The sequence below is a fragment of the Chelonia mydas genome, chromosome 9 (assembly GCF_015237465.2).
Source record: "Chelonia mydas isolate rCheMyd1 chromosome 9, rCheMyd1.pri.v2, whole genome shotgun sequence".
Taxonomy (NCBI): domain Eukaryota; kingdom Metazoa; phylum Chordata; order Testudines; family Cheloniidae; genus Chelonia; species Chelonia mydas.
Genome location: NC_057855.1, coordinates 48,595,726 through 48,616,461, shown reverse-complemented (window position 1 = coordinate 48,616,461; position 20,736 = coordinate 48,595,726). Strand labels below are relative to the sequence as shown.

Here is a 20,736-nt window from a genome sequence, read left to right as displayed (position 1 = left end):
CTTGCGGCTTTCCAGGAGCACCTGCCTCACCGGGTCCGAAGAGGCGAGCTCTGCTTGGTTCAACCACGGATCCTCCAGGCCATGAGGTGAAGTGACTGAAGGTCTGGGTGGAAGAGGCGACCATAATTCTGCAAGATGAGGTCGGAAGTGAGAGGTAGACGAATTGGTGACCAGATCAATAGGTCCATGAGGGTGGGGTACCAGGACTTGCAAGGCCAAAGTAGGGCCACCAGGATGACGTCTGCCTTGTCCCTGCAGACCTTGAGAAGCACCTTGTGGATGAGAGGAAATGGCGGAAAGGCATACAGTAGTTGACCGGACCATGGGATCCGCAATCGAGCCCGGGCTGTGAGCCCAGAAAGAGCAAAAGGTTGGGCACTTCCTGTTGGCCAACGTGGCGAACAGGTCGATTCGGGAAAACCCCTAGCTGCGGAAGATGGAGTGGATGATGTCCGGCCGAATAGACCATTCATGTGTGAGGAACCGCTGGCTCAAGCTGTCCGCCAGTACGTTCTGAACACCCGGCAGGTATGAGGCTTGGAGAAGGATGGAGTGGGCTAAACAAAATTCCCATAGGAGGAGAGCTTCCTGGCAGAAAGGAGACGACCAGGCTCCGCCTTGCTTGTTTATGTAAAACATGGCCACGGTATTGTCCGTCGGTACCGCTACACAGTGGCCCTGCAAGCGGGACAGGAATGCCTGGCAAGCGAGACGGATTGCCCTGGGCAATTTGATGTTGATATGCAGAGCCAGTTCCTCTACTTGCCATAGGCCCTGAATCGTCATGCTCCCGAGATGCTCTCCCCAGCCGAGCGCCGACGCATCCGTTACGAAAGTCAGAGTGGGCTGGAGGGGTGGAACGGTACCCCAGCGCTTTCCATCCGGGGGTCCAGCCACCATTGTAGGGAATCGAGGGTATATCCCAGAACGGTCAGCACCATGTCCAGACTGTCGCGGCCCGAGTGATACACAGACGCAAGCCACGCCTGCAGGGGCCTGAGCTGCAACCCCAGAGATTGTAAAGTGGCCTTGGAATCTTTTAACATATGCAAAGATTCATCTGTGTTTCCAGCAAACAACTTAGTGCAGTCAAAATGGAGGTCTTCTATTGTATTCTGGATCCCCTTTGGGAATCCTGAGAGTTAAAGCCAAGAGGCCCTCCTGCTGCTATAATACCTACTGCTGTAAAAATCAAACAAGCGGCAGCATCATCAGCATTGGGAGAAGAAGCCTGCAGAGATGTCTTGGCGAGCAGTTGGTCTTTTGCAATAATTTCTTGGAACTGCTCTCTGTGTTCTGTCAGTAGATGTTCAATAAAGGAGTTCAGCTTGGTGTAATTTGTGTGGTTGTACTTCGGCATTAAGACCTGGTAGTTGGTGATTCTATACTGTAAAGAAGCTGAAGAATAAGATTTTCTATCAAGGAGGTCGAGATGCTCATGATTTTTATCATAGGGTGTAGATTTAGCATGGGTCTGCCTTTGCCTTCCACATTCATTAACCAACTTGCCCACCAAGGAGCTAGGAGATGGGTGAGAAAATAAAAATTCTGACTCCTTTAAGGCATATAGTGGCAGGAGCTGAGGCGGGAGTATGCCGGATGACATTTGCAGGATCCAGGAGTTCCTTGTTGACTGGCAGGGCAACATGTACAGAGGAGGCTGTATGGAGGATGTCGGGCAGCTTATCATGCGGTTTTTCAATTTCCTCGAGAGAAATCTGTAAAGAATCCATGACCTTTCTTGAGGAGATCCTGAAACTGCATAAAATTGTCAGCCAGGGATGGTGGAAGTGGCATGACAGCTTCATCCGGGGATGAAAGAGATGTTCACAGTTGGAGAGACCTCCTTGTCAGCCCTCAAACATCCTGTTCCTCAAACATCTCTTCCTGAGGCTCTGGTCTCCTGGAAAGGGAGGCTGGGGAGGGTTGACTATCTCTATGAAGGGGAGAGCTTGAAGCCCTAGAGAATCGATAGCAATATGCTATCCAGGGGTCCCAGTACAGCCAGGGGGGTGGCGCATATATCATGGGTGGCACCCCAGCAGGATGGAACCTGTAGACATCTGTCACTAGTGAGCTCAGGCTCCTCGGGGATTTCAGAAACAAACGTTCAAGGGGCGAAGTGGAGAGCCTTGCACTGATAATTAGGAGGCTGAGGCAAAATCTTCATCAGAATCCTCCTCTTCTAAGTCACTCGGTAATGCTGGGCCAGCAGAAGGAGCTTGAGGTACTGCCATCGGTATCAAACAGCTGTCCGGAGATCTGGAGGCCCTTGGTACTGGGGAGAGATCTGAGCCAAGCAATGGTGAATCAGTGGGTCTCAGACATCGCATGGTCTCGGGGAAACCTGAATTCTTGTGGTACAGAGAGCGTTTTTGGTACCACGTCCAGAGCTTGAGCTGAAGTAACAGTAGCCGAAGGAGTCAACGCTACACTAGTTTTGAATGATCTGGGGGAACTGGGACAGAGCCTGAGTGGTCTTTTTTGGTACTGCAGTAGAGCTTTTGCCGCCATAGTCTCCTGTTGGTACCAGTGGTCTTTTGGAGCCTGATATTTTAGGGTCTCTTTGATTAGACAAGCTCGATACCTGAGGAACCAGCAGCTTTGTGGGTATCATGTCTAAGACTGATGGGAACCAGGGAAGCTGATGCCTTCGACTTCTTTGAGGTAAATTCCCTACTTGGAGAACTTGGGGCATGGTCTTTGGAATACTTATTAGAGGAATCTTGGGTCTTCCTCCTAGATGCCCTCGAGGAATGTGGCTCAGAGATAGTCTCTGAGTAAATCAGCTGTCTCTTCTGGCATACAGGGGGAGGGCCTGGCCTGGCAGTGAGCTATCCAGCATAAGGAGTCAAAGTTTTATCTCGCTGTTTTTTCTGGCTCTAGATTTTAACGTCAGAAAGAAGTTGCACTTTGGGGATTTATGAGATTCCCCAAGGCAATGGATGCAGCGTGAGTGTCTATTGCTCACTGGGATTGCCTCCTGGCACAACAGGGAATACTTGAATCTGGGAGAACAGGGCAAACCCACAGAGAGGGCAAAACCTCTGGGGGGGAGTGGGGGGTTGGGGGGCTAGCTTTTATATATATATTGAAAAAAAACCAAAAAACCTAATGCAACTAACTACTATAATACACTAACTACAAAAAGAACAGCTGAGGCAAAACTCAACTCGGACAACGAGCTAAAGCTATTTCAAGCCAGGGTGGCTGAGAAGGAACTGAGGACCATTAGCTCATGCAGTGCTGTATAGCAATGGCATGGGGCATGAGACTGAGGAACACGCATGTGCGGGCCGAACAGACACTGCTATGAGAAATCTCCGATCGAAGACGCAGCTGGCGCAAGCGTATCTAGGGTGCAGCAACCATAGGGACACTACTTGAAGAAGAACCTATATTTTTAAAGTTTACCTGAAGCTGCTGCTAGGTTTCCAGTATGCTGCAACCCAGCACATGCAGGGACAGCAGGCCTCCTCCCCCCGTGCCCCTTTGGCAATTCTGGCTCTGTGTTCTAGGTAACCTGTGCTGCAAACACCTCCCTTCTCCCATCCCCTGGACACTCTTCAAGCCACCCCTCCCATGCCCCATTGAAGTTTACCAATGTTTTAAAGGTGGGTGAAAGGGGCTTTTCTGTTGCTTTGACTGATGGCCAGCTGAGTTAATTTGTTACATAATTTACTGCTGCTGAGTGGTCATTGTTATGATTCTAAGTTTGTTTAGGGCACCTAGAGCATTTATATTGGCAATTTTATTGTTTAGATGTAAATGCAGTTTTAATATATTTTGTAAATAAAAATATTAAAATTGTACATGGTTAAAATATTGAAGTGCCACAATTTAAACGTTTGTTATGCATTTAAATGATAAACATTATAAACTTGAGTGAAGAGGCTGGGGACATGAAGAGCAGTCAGGGGGTGAGAACAAGAGGGGCTCTTGGGGCTCTGATAAGCCAGAGCTAGCTCTTGTAGGAGGAGAGAAGAGCTAAAGGGCACTTCCTCAAAGACCACGGGCTCAAGAAAGCAGGGAAATGTGAAGCGCTTTCCTACCTGCTGCTCCTGCAGTGCCAAACAGCTCTTCACACCCTCCACCTGACTCATTGAGCTTTTCCCCTTTTCCCAGCTCAGCCCTGTCCCATCTCTCAGCCAACTGCTCTCTTGGGATTTGTTTCTTTTTCCACTAACAGACCGATTGCATAACGATGAAGATATTAAATAGCAGTTTCTCCACACACACCCCACAAAAGAGTAGCCTTTGCTTGAGTGCCTACAGACCAGTATAGATGGGTGACACTGAGCTTTTTGTTAAACTAATCATTTTCTGAGAAATTGGTAGTCAAAATTCATGAGATATTGATATAAAATGTAACCTCAGTAACTTGAGTTATAGCAATTAATCTAAGTACATTTTTAATCTTCTAATTTTGAAAATAATAGAAAATAGTAATATAGCCTCTCTTAACCACTCAAAATTTCAAATTAATATCTTGGCTTCAATCAAAAATTAGAGAGCTATAACATATGGCTTGCAATAGAAGCCGAGACAGCCTTAATTATGGATTCTCTACTGCTCTTCCACAATACATACTACACAGAAGCTGCACACTTTTCATTTGATAAAATTTGTAAAGATGATGTTTGGGCCACAAAATTAATCTACTCTCAAGGCTAGGGAAGATTTTCTGTTCCCATTTAAAGGGCTAATACAGTATGACCGCTGAAGCTGCACTGTGCTGTATGTATTCCTCAGAGATTCCCTCTTAAAAGTTTGCCTTCTAGCAAGAAACCTCCCCCCCCACCCCCACCCCCACAAAAGCTGATGGAAGATGACTAATGCTGTTAGCTATCCCTTGATCAGAATTGATTTGGCAGACGGTGAAGTAATCTGCTAGAAAAGAATTTGATCAAAACACCATCACAATGTACTCAGTCACTGATTTACTTTGCTTTCAGAAGAGAAAATGCACTAATGGTTTGTGTATGTGGTAGGATGTTTTATTTTCAAAGCAAATGCACAAAATATCTAGATGTATTTAGGGAAAAGTCCAAATCTCCACCTTCTCTGTAACATTCAAAGGCAGAACTCTGCTCCCTGAGATGCATAATTCAGAGGAGACATCTTGGCAAGCCATCCATTATTTATTTTTACTTGCAATTTGTGGTATCAACCCCAGGAGAAAGTAGGAGTTTGCATGTTCACAGTTTATTTCTGGCTGCATTAGGTTGAAAAAGACTTGCACCAGATGTAGATTTTCTTATTGGCTCGATGCAAAATGACAGTGGTGATGTATTATAGCCAATCATCAGTAATTTCCTACTATTATGAGTTTGGTGCCACTACCATCATCTAGACTTTCTTAAAATTTCCCACCACAGAGAAATGGTCAGGCTCAGTTTAGAGTAGGGTGCAGGAGGTAGACAGCAGATCCTGTCTCCTGGGAAGGATGGATCAAAGACTCTCCAATATCTACCAGACCTACAGCAGGTCTGCTAATGAGCCTATACAAAACACTGTTAACATTAATCTAAAAAACTGCCCCCAAAGGCCTGTTCCAGGCCCCCACATAGCAGATGAAACGGTAAATGCATCCACCAGGATGTCACTCTGTGGGAGCTCAGCCTCCTTTCTTATAGGGCTCATCTCTGTAAATGAAGATAGGCTACAAAAATGAGATGAAATTCACTAATAATCTAGACACAGCAAGGAAAGTTCAACATGTTAGCACTCAGGGACGAACCCTCCCATGAATCTTACCTGTGTCAAAGATGCACCATTCCCTTTTTTGAGCTCTGAGAAATTCTCACTTAGTTTTCCCCCTTTGTTACTTGAGTTGCATTTATAGCAAGTCCATCTCATCTGTCCCTTGGTTTCTATGCCACACTCTTTACTCAGCAGACAGAGTGAGTGGTACAAATGGCCACAACTGTAAAAACAAGAGAAGAAACTTCACTATAAACTTCTAAAATGTGATAATATTAATATACTAAATAATACTAAAACTAAAAAGTCTTAAGGCTAAGTACAATAATGTCATGCTACTGAAAGGGGAGATTTTCCTGTTGATTTTCAATTAAGAAAAACAGCTGCTTACCTACAACAATAGTTCCCAGTATATAAATGCCTCCACATTTTCACACCCTTGGATCAAGGGTTGTACAAACCCAGAGTCACTAAAAGCAAAGAGAGCCACAAAAGAATCACATCTTCTGACAGAGATCACATCCATAATGCTTTGCACATACAGACCAGGCCCCTTCATTTCATGATGGCCTGTTCAGAAGCAAGAATTTCAAAGATGGGAGATAGTGAGTGTGAAATTGTGGTGGCAATATATTATGAGAACAGTTACAGGTAAATAGCCTTCAGATGCTGAACAATTGCCTCCTCGTGTCTGTTGAAGTTCAGCTACCCTCAGACCCTGATCCTGAGCCATTGTTGACCTCAGGGAGGAACCAAGCAGTGGCTGATAATGTCACTCAAATAGCTCAGTTCCTTTCTGTGAGAGAGCTCTTGGGGCAGAAATGTGCAACAGCCCAATGCTATCCTCTAAGGTCGTTACCCATCTTGTTTCATCTGCAGCTGGGAGCAGGAGTGAGGCATTATAGTTCACAGTGTTCTCAGCAGGAAGACATCCAGGTCTACATCTGCATCTCTTCCAACCCTGCTGGTGCAGTAGAACAACTCCCCAGTGAAGACTGGGATGTAGAAGAGGGCTAGCTGGCTGAGACTCGAAGAAGCTACTAGATCGCACGCCCTGGTTCTCATGGGTGACTTTAATTTTTCTGATATCTGCTGGGAGAGCAATACAGCGGTGCATAGACAATCCAGGAAGTTTTTGGAAAGCGTAGGAGACAATTTCCTGGTGCAAGTGCTAGAGGAGCCAACTAGGGGGGGAGCTTTTCTTGACCTGCTGCTCACAAACAAGGAAGAATTAGTGGGAGAAGCAAAAGTGGATGGGAATCTGGGGGGCAGTGACCATGAGTTGGTTGAGTTCAGGATCCTGACGCAGGGAAGAAAGGTAAGCAGCAGGATACGGACCCTGGACTTCAGGAAAGCAGACTTCGACTCCCTCAGGGAACGGATGGGTAGGATCCCCTGGGGGACTAATATGAAGGGGAAAGGAGTCCAGGAGAGCTGGCTGTATTTCAAGGAATCCCTGTTGAGGTTACAGGGACAAACCATCCCGATGAGTCGAAAGAATAGTAAATATGGCAGGCGACCAGCTTGGCTTAACGGTGAAATCCTAGCGGATTTTAAACATAAAAAAGAAGCTTACAAGAAGTGGAAGGTTGGACATATGACCAGGGATGAGTATAAAAATATTGCTCGGGCATGTAGGAATGAAATCAGGAGGGCCAAATCGCACCTGGAGCTGCAGCTAGCAAGAGATGTCAAGAGTAACAAGAAGGGTTTCTTCAGGTATGTTGGCAACAAGAAGAAAGCCAAGGAAAGTGTGGGCCCCTTACTGAATGAGGGAGGCAACCTAGTGACAGAGGATGTGGAAAAAGTTAATGTACTCAATGCTTTTTTTGCCTCTGTCTTCACGAACAAGGTCAGCTGTCAGACTGCTGCGCTGGACATCACAGCATGGGGAGTAGATGGCCAGCCCTCAGTGGAGAAAGAGGGACTATTTAGAAAAGCTGGACGTGCACAAGTCCATGGGGCCGGACGAGTTGCATCCGAGAGTGATAAAGGAATTGGCGGCTGTGATTGCAGAGCCATTGGCCATTATCTTTGAAAACTCGTGGCGAACGGGGGAAGTCCCGGACGACTGGAAAAAGGCTAATGTAGTGCCCATCTTTAAAAAAGGGAAGAAGGAGGATCCTGGGAACTACAGGCCAGTCAGCCTCACCTCAGTCCCTGGAAAAATCATGGAGCAGGTCCTCAAAGAATCAATCCTGAAGCACTTAGAGGAGAGGAAAGTGATCAGGAACAGTCAGCATGGATTCACCAAGGGAAGGTCATGCCTGACTAATCTAATCGCCTTCTATGATGAGATTACTGGTTCTGTGGATGAAGGGAAAGCAGTGGATGTATTGTTTCTTGACTTTAGCAAAGCTTTTGACACGGTCTCCCACAGTATTCTTGTCAGCAAGTTAAAGAAGTATGGGCTGGATGAATGCACTATAAGGTGGGTAGAAAGCTGGCTAGATTGTCGGGCTCAACGGGTAGTGATCAATGGCTCCACGTCTAGTTGGCAGCCGGTGTCAAGTGGAGTGCCCCAGGGGTCGGTCCTGGGGCCGGTTTTGTTCAATATCTTCATAAATGATCTGGAGGATGGTGTGGATTGCACCCTCAGCAAATTTGCGGATGATACGAAACTAGGAGGAGTGGTAGATACGCTGGAGGGCAGGGATAGGATACAGAGGGACCTAGACAAATTGGAGGATTGGGCCAAAAGAAATCTGATGAGGTTCAATAAGGATAAGTGCAGGGTCCTGCACTTAGGACAGAAGAACCCAATGCACCGCTACAGACTAGGGACCGAATGGCTAGGCAGCAGTTCTGCGGAAAAGGACCTAGGGGTGACAGTGGACGAGAAGCTGGATATGAGTCAGCAGTGTGCCCTTGTTGCCAAGAAGGCCAATGGCATTTTGGGATGTATAAGTAGGGGCATAGCGAGCAGATCGAGGGACGTGATCGTTCCCCTCTATTCGACACTGGTGAGGCCTCATCTGGAGTACTGTGTCCAGTTTTGGGCCCCACACTACAAGAAGGATGTGGATAAATTGGAGAGAGTCCAGCGAAGGGCAACAAAAATGATTAGGGGTCTGGAACACATGACTTATGAAGAGAGGCTGAGGGAACTGGGATTGTTTAGTCTACAGAAGAGAAGAATGAGGGGGGATTTGACAGCTACTTTCAACTACCTGAGAAGTGGTTCCAGAGAGGATGGTTCTAGACTATTCTCAGTGGTAGAAGAGGACAGGACAAGGAGTAATGGTCTCAAGTTGCAGTGGGGGAGGTTTAGGTTGGATATTAGGAAAAACTTTTTCACCAAGAGGGTGGTGAAACACTGGAATGTGTTACCTAGGGAGGTGGTAGAATCTCCTTCCTTAGAAGTTTTTAAGGTCAGGCTTGACAAAGCCCTGGCTGGGATGATTTAATTGGGGATTGGTCCTGCTTTGAGCAGGGGGTTGGACTAGATGACCTCCTGAGGTCCCTTCCAACCCTGATACTCTATGACTCTATACTCTATGACTCAATCCAGGGAAGAATTGGATAGATTTACTTACCTCATAATTCTTTTCTTTGACAATTACTCTACAATAGTCCTTAAAGTGGGTTTTCCTTCCCTCATGCACTTGGGACACATTCCACAGGAACAGACATCCCAGACTGAAGCAAGTGTCCACTAACATAAGTATCCTGTCTGACAGCAGAAAGAACCAGCTGCTTCAGAGGAAGGTGGAAGAACCCCTTAGTGGACAGAACTGCTCACAGAGGCAGTGTGGCTTGGTGACCAGGTACTGGACTGGGACTCAGGAGACCTAGGTTCAATTCCCAGCTTTGCCACTGGCCAGCGGGGGACCTTGGGTGAGTCACTTCATCTGTGCTTCAGTTTACCCATCTGTACAGTGGGGATAATGATACTGACCTCCTTTGTGAAGCACTTTGAGATCTACCGATGAAAAGCACAATATATAAGAGCTAGGTATTATTCTATGGCCTCACTGATAACAAACTGTGACTGTGGGGTCCAAACAGAGAGGTTAGCCCTGTTCTACACTTAAAATTTAGATCACTCCAGGGTGTGACAAATTCAGACCCCTGATCACTGCAATTAAGCTGACCTAACAACCAGTTCCAGATGTGGCTAGGTCAACAGAAAAATTCTTTGTTGACCTAGCTACTACTGCTTGTGGAGCTGGATTACCTACATCAATGGAAAAACCCCTTCTGTCAGTGTAAGAAGTGTCTGCACTATGGCGCTGTTACAGTGCCTGTGGTGTAGACCTTAGGCTACAGCAGGCTAGTATGGGGCAGACTGCAGCCCAGCTTGCTGTGAACTAAATGTTTGTGTAGTCAAGCCCTTAATCCCCAGTCACAGTAACCTGGCTCTTCCCTATGGTCCCTCCTGGGGTAAATGCTCCCCAGTTCTGCTAAGCCTCTCTCCATAGCCCACTGTGGAGACCCTTTTCTGGCACCTCCAGCTCTCTCTCAGTCTGCTGGCCCACACAGGAAACTTCTTAAATGACCCTTTAGACAGGTTTCACTTATTTTGGGATTTTGTATGCATCAAGAGGAATTGGTGACAGGTGCAATGTAAAATCTAAATAAAATAAAGATGTGAACTCCAGTTATGGGAAATGACTAGGTTTTTTTCCTTTATCAATTCCTTTCATAGAAAGGTCTAGGCTTATCAATCAGGGATGTGCCGCAAAAAATGCCAAAACGCACGTTGCTAGCCAAATAATAATAAAGCACCCTATGATCTCCTTACATACTTAAGGCACAAAGATACTGTGATGGCAACAGCTCCACTACAGCAAGAAGGAAGACCTAGCATGGGTGCCTTTGTAGCAAGCCTCAACACTCAAACAAATAGTAATACTCAGGGTATCTGTACAGTTACCTGAATCTTTTGAACTTCTAAAACAAAGATTTGGTTTGAAAGTTGGATAAAGGCTTACGGCAGTTCCTATTTCACCAAGGTAGTGTTTCCATCCCTATGTATAAAATATGAACATGCACATATCTCTAGCTTTACCTGAAGACAATGATTTCATCAGCCATCTCTTGCCTTCTCTTGTATTGCTGCAGACAGATACAGCAGTAATCCTGCTTTGGGTTAAGCCCTCTGGTGATGGAGGCTCTCAAGTTACACAAGGACCAGTGGAGATCGTGGTTCAGGAGGTTAGTAGTTGTCTCTAGAAGAGTCTGTGCAGGAAGACAATTTTGTCATTTTGTCACTACTCTGCAGAAATTCTATATGTAGTAATTTATCATAGCAAGAAATTTATGAAATTACTAAAAGTAAAACGGTAGCCTCTCCTTATACACTCTGTACCTGCTACCCAGAAAATACAGTACCCCTTTATCTCCCCACATCTGTTAACAGAGACCATAACTTTTTGCTTTTATCTATTCAAATCATTCATTTACAATCTGTCTTTCAGTGGTTTTGTTCAAGTCCCAATGGAACTGACACATTCTGTGATTTTGCATACTCCAGGCTTCCTTTCTTGTTCTCCATCTTTACGCAGTACATTTTTTCAGAGGGAATTCCTAACATCCACCATTTTATGAGAATTATAGGGAATATAAGGGTGAAGTGGGAGCAGTAAACTCAAATATGCTATACACTTTAAGAGTAAAAAATGCAGAGAATTCCAGTGTGCCATAATACTGACAATTCTGTCTTTTTGATTTGTACACTTTTAAAATGGAATTAAAAATCAGAGGCATTTCACTGTTAGGAATTTGTTTCCTAGGCTGTTGCACACTTTGCTCTCCTGTTTGTGTTAATAGAATATACACAGAAGCCCACTAAAAAAGAAATGAAACTGTTAAAGGCCTAAACACCTACAAATATTCTGTGTAGTTTTTTAGATCCACAGCATTGTAAGGAGGAAATCAATAGTATTTTTCTCTAATATAAGTTCAAAGCACCCATCACTGGCATAGGAGCTTTATCATGTCCATTATCCCTAGGGGAGTTTTATTATTACACTGTAATCCCACATGATTGAATCTGACCATTTATATAATTGATATTACCACTCTTATACAATTGCAACAAATCTGGTACAAGTAGGTCATGTAAGGTGTCAATGGAAAAGTTAAGTTTTGCTAAATATGAATATCCTGGTTGAATCCATGTAATATCTTTGTATCTAAAGTTATGAATATTGGCCATGGACTTGTATCTTATACATGTGTTGTATTCCTGAGTAATACCCACCAGATAAGACTTACATCAAGGCTAGACAGTTGTGTATTGATGGCCCATTAAGGACACTTAACTCTAACAATGGGCCATGGAGGAAACTCCTCCCACCCAGTAAGCTTTCCTGTGGACACCACAAGAATATGCACAGCAAGAATATGGGCAAGGACTGCCCCTGAGAGTCATCAAGCCATATAAGGACATGTGATATCTCATGTGACTCTGGATTCCCTCTTGGGCCGGTAACACTGCACAGAGGCTGTGAGCTTTGTTTGAGACAGTAAATTTCCAGGCACATAGCAAAGGATATAAAAAAGGCCCCTGAGATACCTCCATTTTGTCTCTTTCCTGCCCTGATTCTCTGGGCGGTGGATTTACAATTAAAAGGAGCATTTTGAACTATGGACTGAAGACCTTCCCATCTTTTGGAAGTTACCAGAGACACTTTATAAGACAGCAGTCTATTCCATCACTGCTACAAACCTGATATAAGGACCTTGCAATTATTTGTATGTATATGATCTATTAACCACTATTAACTCTCTTATTCTTTTCATTATTAAACATTTAGTTTTTAGTTATTAAAGGATTGGCATCAGTGTGATTATTAGGTAAGATCTGAGTTACATATTTATGTGGCTAAGTGGCTGATCTCTTGGGATTAGAAAGACCCTATAATTGATTTAATTGGTTTTCAGTAACCACTCATCATAAAGTCCAGTGTCTGGGTGGTGAGACAAGGGCTGGATTGCCTACGGAGACTGCATTTTTGGCTTCTTGTTAACCAGTGTGATGAGACAGAAGTTTTCTTTGGTTACTGTCTTGGTATAACCTAATGATAGAATAACCACCAGTTTGGGTGGGTCTGCCCTATTTCTCAGCAGTGTGTCCTGAATTTGGCATCCTCAGCTGTGACACACTGTGAGGCATGGTGACATACACCGAACACTTTGAAAATGGAACAAGACCTATGCAACCCTTGGAGTACTGTGACCATTCTCCCCTGAGGCCAGTCATGTTTGCACATGCTGTTATGGCTCTCAAGGACTGGATAGATAAATGCATACTTAAATGCACAAGGAAGACTTGCACAGTAATACAGTCTGCCAAATATCTGATTAGCATAATTCAAAATGCAATGGGTGAGCAAACAGAATGAACTGTCCTTAAAGGGAAAGGCTCAGCCTAGCCCGAGAGCATGCTGCAGGAATGAAACATTTCCAAGGCCAGCATATGCATGGCAGGTCACATGCTGCTTGCCTCAGTGAGGCAGTTCCTCCAAATAAGAAAAAAAAAGACTATGAAAATAGTCTTTCCTGTCATTTCCTGTGGCTGATTGTTGATATTGATCCCTAAGTTAAAAGGAACTGAAAAGTTACCGTAAACCTAGGTTTGATGAGGCAACATCAAAATGATTGAAGTTTGAGACCTGGCCCATCAATGTCTTTTCAGTGTTTGTCCAGAAGCATCCTTTCCTGTAAATCTTCTCTGGGAAGAACCTCTCTCCTCCACAGGTGAGCTTCTGCCCCCTTAGAGGGAGCTAGGTAATCTACTTGTCTTTCACAGCCCCAGAGACTGACTCAGCTGCTGCCTTAGCTAGACTCTCCAATAGGTCAGGCGATATTCTCTCCTTTGTCAGCCCCAGCCTTGCTCCAGTGAGATAGTGGGGAGGCATTACAGGAAGAGGATCATTTGAGGAACTTGTCTTTTTTGCTTTCACATTCTCTGACTGAGACACAAAATGGCAGCCAGATACAGCTGCAGAAGTCACTTCCAGGAATCAAAGAGGGAAAATCCTGGATTATGACTGATGGTTGTCCTGCCCATCAGTGAGTGAGGAGGAAACATCCAGTATCTGTGCTGTCACAGACTGCCCTGTGAGCCATGGAATGTTTGTCACACACCCAGAAGGGATCAAAGACAAACATATTTCTGCCAAGTCAAAACAGAATGGACTCAGGAAAAGGCTGAGACATCGTAGCACATTCACTCTATAATGTGCTCTATCCAAGACCAGCCCAAACACCATGAGGAGATCTTGCAGAGTGAAAAGGATGTGTGAGCACTTGAAAGAGGAACTCAACTGTTGTAAAAAGGTGAAGGCATTCCAGGTAACATGTATGTGTCATCTTCCCTAATTGGACTTATCAAAACTAAACATTACAAGTGAGGTCTTTCCTCCATTTGCCATAGAGTTGATTTTGAAAGGAGACCTAAATAGGAGTCTCCCTCCCTGAAACTGGGCAAAAAAGCCTAAAATGGATGTAGGAATTTACTTCCCAAACTGATAGCACCTGAATGACAGAACTGGACCATCAGTTGGTCACTCTTCCTTCATCTGGCAACAGCTTGACAAGTATGAAAGATAAGCACCCTACTAAGAAAGGAGAGTGCTTTGTGCAAATTTATATCACCTCTGCACGGTCTTATCATTCCTCATTTCCCCCTTCAGGATTATTCAAGGACATTAGCTCCTGAAAGGATACACTGGGAGAGGCACAGGGCAGCTCATAAAAAGCAGCAGAAGTTGCTGAAACAAAGGGGACAGTCTGTTTTAGACACTGTACGGCCTGTGGCAGATGTTGCTAAGTGATGTCAGAAGGCATCTGCCACTGAGGATCAGCTCTGTTTCCTAGGAAACATGAAAAGGGAAGGGAAAGAAAGAGAAGATTCTTCTCTTTTAAAAAGGATCCTTCCTGGACAGGTCTGCATAGTGCAGTAAATCTCCCCAGTTATCAGTATTCAATATTCCTGTAAAACAGTAAACCTGCTTGATTATCAGCACCTGATGAAGTCACTGATCACTAGCTATGCCTGTCTGTAGCAAACACACTTGGCTCCACTGTCTGAATTGCCTACAGAGGTGCACAAAAGGGAACTGGGGCTTTCCTTCCCTGGAGGAGGAAGTGCCCTTCAAGGCATGTCTCTTTTGGAAGCCCTTTTTTCCTCTGGGAGGAGAGGCCAGATGATCAGTACAGAAGTATCACTTGAGTCCACTGCTTTTCCCCAGAGCCAGTGGAATCACAGCAGGAGGGAGGAAGCAAGAAGGGAACTTGAGCCATCTGTGAAGGCTCTTCCCAGACATAATCTTCGCAGAAAGTCAGGAGAGGCCTGTGGACTGTAATAAGATCAGCATTTCAGTGAGGAACCTGAGTATCTCCAGGCAGATGAGCACCCAAGGGGACAGTTTCTGGAGCGGGGGTTACTGGCACTAAGATAAGTGTAGTGAATCTGAGTAACTGGTATGGGGGATGAGTTTGAGGAACCAGCTGTTCACAGGTGCATGGTGGATCTCTTCTGGCCACATACCCCACAGTCCTTATCACATCCATGCTGCACACCATTCCATTCTCTGCAGACATCTGACTCATTACGCACCTCAGGTAACAAGGCACCTGCAGTGACCTTTGATGAAGAGTGGGGGAAGAGGCAGTATGCCATCATTTTGGGGTAGTGGACCTTGTTTCCACCAAGTTGCAGGGTTCCAGTTGCACCACTAACCCTGGGGTCCATGTATAGAAAGCTGGTGTGGATGGGAGGAGTGCAATGGAGCAAGACTGCCAACCAACCCCAGGGGTCTGGGGCCTAAATCTTTGAGCTCAAAGCAGAGCTGCTATGAAGAGCTGTTTGCTGTGGCACAGAAGTAGCAAGACTGTGGTTGCCAACTATTGAATTTACTGCCAGCCTTTCAATATTCGGTGTTCTTCTTAAACCCCAGCTCCCAGAGTCAAGTGATTATGTGAGATTTTTTTGGGTGTGTGTGTGTGTAAATGAAAGTAAAAAGGAAGATTTTGGGCCTCAGTTTCAGATTGTGAAAATATGACCCAAGTGAATTCAAAAGGCAAAGAGAGAACTCAATTTAACTCTGTTAAAATTAAGCCAATCTCATGAGTTTTAGGGGCTTGACTCAATCGATTTTTTAACCCTTTGGTTTGGCAATACAGGAAGATACTGGAACACACCAAAACTTTTTGCCCCATTAGCTATTCATGTGGCCTTTGGGGATATGGCTAAAGACTACAGGATTCTACGAGTGTGAGAATGCACTGCAGGCAACTGCAGCAATGGCTTTCATGGAAGCAAGACTTTTTAACCATCTTTAAACAAAAAGTAATTTCTCTATTTTCTTAAAATGAATCCAAGGTTAGAGGCTTGAAAGATCTGTAGAGTGGTGGTACAGGCCAACATACTAATGAAAGGGGGAGAAGGACAGGCTTTGGGGGAAGATCTGAAGCTCCATCTGGGTATGCTAAATTTCAGTTGACAGCTGGAATATCCACAAGATGTCGTCAAAGACAGGATGAGATTTTTTGTCTGGATGGCAGAAGGTATGGAATAGAAAGGTAAAGGTATCAGTTGACAAAGAAGAGTCAGACTCCCACGAACAAATTTCAACATGAGCCAATTTCAAAACATGTATTAAAAAGTATTAAAAGAAATCATACTAAAGCTACATAGAAATTCGAAGGGCATAAAAATGAACACTGAAATTCAACACTCATTTTAAGTAAATTTTAGAACACAATCTGATCTATGGCTGCTTCCACAATAATATGCTGAAGTGTGGTTAAGACATGTTGTGATAAATGAAGGGGAGGGGGGTAGCTCCCTTTTATGGGCACCCAACCAGCCAGTTAGCTATAAAATTCCTCTTAGTAGCTGTCCTCTACTTGCTTTACCTGTAAAGGGTTAACAAGCCCATAGGTAAAAGGAAGGGAGTGGGCACCTGACCAAAAGAGCCAATGGGAGGGCTAGAACTTTTTTAAATGGGGAAAAAACTTCCCTTTGTCTCTCTGTTGTGTTCTCTGGGAAAGAGGGGAACAAGGAGCAGTTATGCTATAAGAAGCTTTAAGCTCAGTATGAGCAAAAATAATCAGATCATACCTAGAATTACTTATTTGGAACTCCCAAATGTGTAAGTAGATTAGGAATGTTTCAAAAGACATGATTAGGTTTATTTCTTGGCTTGTGGACTCCTCTGTGCTAACCCCAGATGCTTTTGTTTTGCTTGTAACCTGAACCTCAAGAGAGCTATCTTGATGCTTAATTTTTAAAAGAAACAATTACAAGATCTAGCAAAAAGCCTAAGTTCCAAATGTATTTCCTTTCTTTTTGTTTTTAATAAATTTTACCTTTTTTAAAAACAGGATTGGATTTTTGTGTCCCTAAGAGGTTTTTGCATATGTTGTTTAATTAGCTGGTGGCAACAGCTGATTTCCTTTGTTTTTTTCTCAGCTATTGTGTGTGTGTGAGAGAGAGAGAAAGGGCTTGAGGGTAACCCCACAGGAAAGAATTCCCAAGTGTTCCTTCCTGGGTTCTCAAAGGGTTGTGTTTTTGTTTGCACTTTGGTGGTGGCAGCATCTACCCATTCAAGGTCAGAGAAAAGCTGTGACTTTGGGAGTTTAATACCAGCCTGGAGTGGCCAGTATTAATTTTTAAAATCCTTGCAAGCCCCCACCTTCCGCACTTGAAGTGCCAGAGTGGGCAATCAGCTCTGACACATGTTTAACTGTTTCAGAGTGGTAGCTGTGTTAGTCTGTATCAGCAAAAACAACAAGGAGTCCTTGTGGCATCTTAGAGACTAAAATTTATTTGGGCATAAGCTTTCATGGGCTAAAACCCACTTCATCAGATGCATGGAGTGGAAAATACAGTAGGCAGGTCTAAATACACAGCACATGAAAAGTCAGGCAACTCCCATCTTTTCATGTGCTGTGTATTTACACCTGCCTACTGTATTTTCCACTCCATGCATCTGATGAACTGGGTTTTAGCCCACGAAAGCTTATGCCCAAATAAATTTATTAGTCTCTAAGATGCCACAAGGACTCCTTGATGTTTAACTGTGTAGTTGGCAATCTATTTAAAAAATGATTTCCCTGTAGTGCTTTGTTTTTCAGTGCCTCATAGAACTATAGGAAGGCACACATCTTTTGAGGCTGACAAAAGCTGGGTTTCCATTTACCTGATTTTTTTTTTAAAGTACTGTGTTAGTTCCTGACAATTAATGAACCGAAAAGAAAGAATAACTCCTCTTCTAGGCAACACTAGTTAGGCCCTTTATTTAGCAATGGGCAGAATGAAGAGGCACACACAACTTACTTGCTCATAGTTAAATGTGTCCAGCATCCCCAGTACAAGTCCCTGAATTTCTCCAAGTTTCCCTCTACCATAAACTGGATCCTGTGTTAAAAAATTAAAAGCTGTGATTAACAAAAATACAGATCATAACATTTTTACATTTTAATGCTCTCTGTTTACTCCCATTTTGTAAGAAAGACAAAGGAGTCAGGGTTTAGGAATATTTCCGACACAAGATAATCACAAATACCGTATGTATTTGGGAAAACTGGTAAAAAAAAATCAAAGCCTGACTTCTTACTGGCAACCATCATGCTAGGGTCAAACCCCACCCTTTGGCTCACATAATCTTCACTCCTTCATTTTGCAGGACCACTTTGCCAGTAGCTACAGATTAAAAATTTGCTCAACAGCATAAACTCAGTTCGTCTTCTCACTAACTTGTATCACAGTGTCTCCCAAATAAAGCTTAAGACGAGAACCAGCGTGGCCAATATTCAAGCAAACTCCTATTGAAGATAGTCTAGCCAGAACAAAGCCTAGCTCAGGATTGTGCCCACTGGCCTTAATATAATGTTGGAGAAGTTCAGCCTATGGTGCACACAGCTGTCTGGAAATGGCAAAAAATGTTACAGTTAGGACAAAAGTTCTCATGAGAGAGGAGATAAACTCTGCACAGAAATACCAAACAATCACCTTTGCATCCCACTGGAATGCATCGAAGCTCTCTTATGCATGCTGGTAGGTTAGGACTGTTGCTACCGTTTTTCTTTGAAAGAATGAAAAAGTATAGCTGAGTGTTAAGGATGGACGTTTAAGATAAAAAACTCACTTTACATTTTGTGATAAAATTAGATCATAAACACATTACATAGATAAAATCAAAATAGAAGTAATAACAGAAAACCCATAATATTCATGCTGAAAGGTTAAATACAAAGAAGAATACTGAAATGATTTGTTGGTAATTTCAGGATACAACTCATCACATGTAATGGTCTGTATAAAAGGCAAGTTCCAAATACTTTGCCTAGCAGACTAACAGGAAGTAGTTAGACAAGCTTCCAAAACATTTGCTGGCTAGTCCAAAATCTATTCTAATAAAAAAAAACTTTAGAAAAAGGACTCAAGAGTGCATTAGTTGCACAGCAGAAGTAAGATTGTTAGATGAAGTCAAAATAATTGATTTATAATGGTAGATTTGCTAATTTTGCACTAGTTAGTCAATACTAGAGTCACCCAATTACACTGACTACAGGAACAACATAAGATAAATTTGGCAGCCTGTCCAAATATTTACTCCTGGGGGAATTCTGCACCACTGCGCAATGCAGAATTTTGCAGAATTCCCTATGTCCTCTGCAGAATTAAGGCTGCAAAGCTGCTGGCCGCCTCTAGGGGCCACTAGGACTCTGCAGAGCCCAACTCACAGTGAGTGGAATGTCCAGCCTGGCTGGGCTGGAGGCTGCATGCTCTGCTTGATCCTCATTCTCTCAGGGATGGGAGAGGGCCTGGAAGACCCAGCTCTGGCAAAAGGCGAGGAAGGGCAGGGCTGCACCACAACATGTCCCCTTGTACAGGAAGACTTTGGCAAACCAGTAAAGTGCCTGAAATCACTATGGCTTATTGCTAAAAGCAGCCAAGTCAGCAGGCTGTAAATTGGCCATTCAGCGTCTCAGTTTAACGAAGGCAGGAGGGGAGGGGGGTCTTTGGGTGCCACAGAGAGGGCAGCTTGACCCCATGTCCTTCCTGATAAGAATTGTGTTGAAGATGCTGATACATGCATCTTAGAAGAGCAGGATGTGCCCCAGGAATGTCTATTGGGGCCTCAAGGCTGCAAACTCTGGAAAAACCCACACCTGGTTAATCAATAATCAGAAGAAAGCCTCTTGCTTGACCATTGAAATAGCTTGCTTGACAAGTTTTCTTTAGGGGACATGTCATTCTATTACTAATGTATAAATAAAGGGGGGAAGTTTGAGGTGGTGGGACTCTTCAGGACTGGACTCTCCCTCTGGATGCATCTTGTGTTCCGCAGCAGCAGATTGGCTGCCGCTGTGCCACTCGAGAGCCGCACTCAGCTTTGGTAATTATCCAGGGTTGGGGGCATTTTACTAACCTGTTACGGACGTGTGTATAAGTGCTTGAGACTAAGTAAAGTTTAGCTTTAAGTGAAAGCACTCTTGTGTTGTCCTGTTTGTGCCAGCCATCTATAGGTCGGGCGGCCGTGTCTCCCCTGATTTATTTCCTGATACACCTCGCACAGAGTAAAAGTTACCAAGAGCTTTGAGTTGAAAGAACCCCAGGTAACACCCTGGCAGGACAGTAAAGAAGCTGGGGGGAGTAAAGGCACTGGGGGTGCTGGTGTCTGGTGTGGGGGGTGCCCTGCAGCTAGGCTCTGGGGGGATGGGAGTGCAGGAGTCTGGGCTCTGGGGGCTCCACACGGCCCCCTCCAGCATCCCTCCAAACTGGAGCTGGGTTGTTGTAGGGATTTCTTTAATTCTCTTCTCCTGGGGGAATCTTTTTTGCTGTTGTCTATATTGTTGACAGGTATTTTGCAATAAATTACCAAAATAACTGAAACTGGAGTGATTATATTGTGTTATTTTGTCAAAATATGCAGAATTTTAAAATACTGTGTGCAGAATTTTTAATTTTTTGGCATAGAATTCCCCCAGGAATAAAATATTGGTGTGTCCCAAAATGCTGTCACAGGGAGTTTATTCACTTTTTATTAAAGCAGAATTGTTGACCGTACAAAT

The 20,736-nt window shown here is 44.1% G+C and overlaps 1 protein-coding gene across 5 annotated transcripts in view; it reads right to left on the bottom strand.

The window, feature by feature from the left end:
* Positions 1-20,736, bottom strand: part of VPS8 (VPS8 subunit of CORVET complex) — a 231,790-nt gene that overhangs the window by 15,909 nt on the left and 195,145 nt on the right. For 4 of the 5 annotated variants that reach the window (XM_007052610.4, XM_037909562.2, XM_043523177.1 and 1 more), the window contains 3 exons: positions 17,996-18,076; positions 10,715-10,884; positions 5,758-5,926 (listed from right to left, as the gene is read on the bottom strand). In XM_007052610.4, the coding sequence (XP_007052672.2) occupies positions 5,758-5,926; positions 10,715-10,884; positions 17,996-18,076 (420 nt within the window). The remainder of the gene's footprint in view (positions 1-5,757; positions 5,927-10,714; positions 10,885-17,995; positions 18,077-20,736) is intronic. The other variant, XM_043523176.1, reaches the window with a different exon arrangement.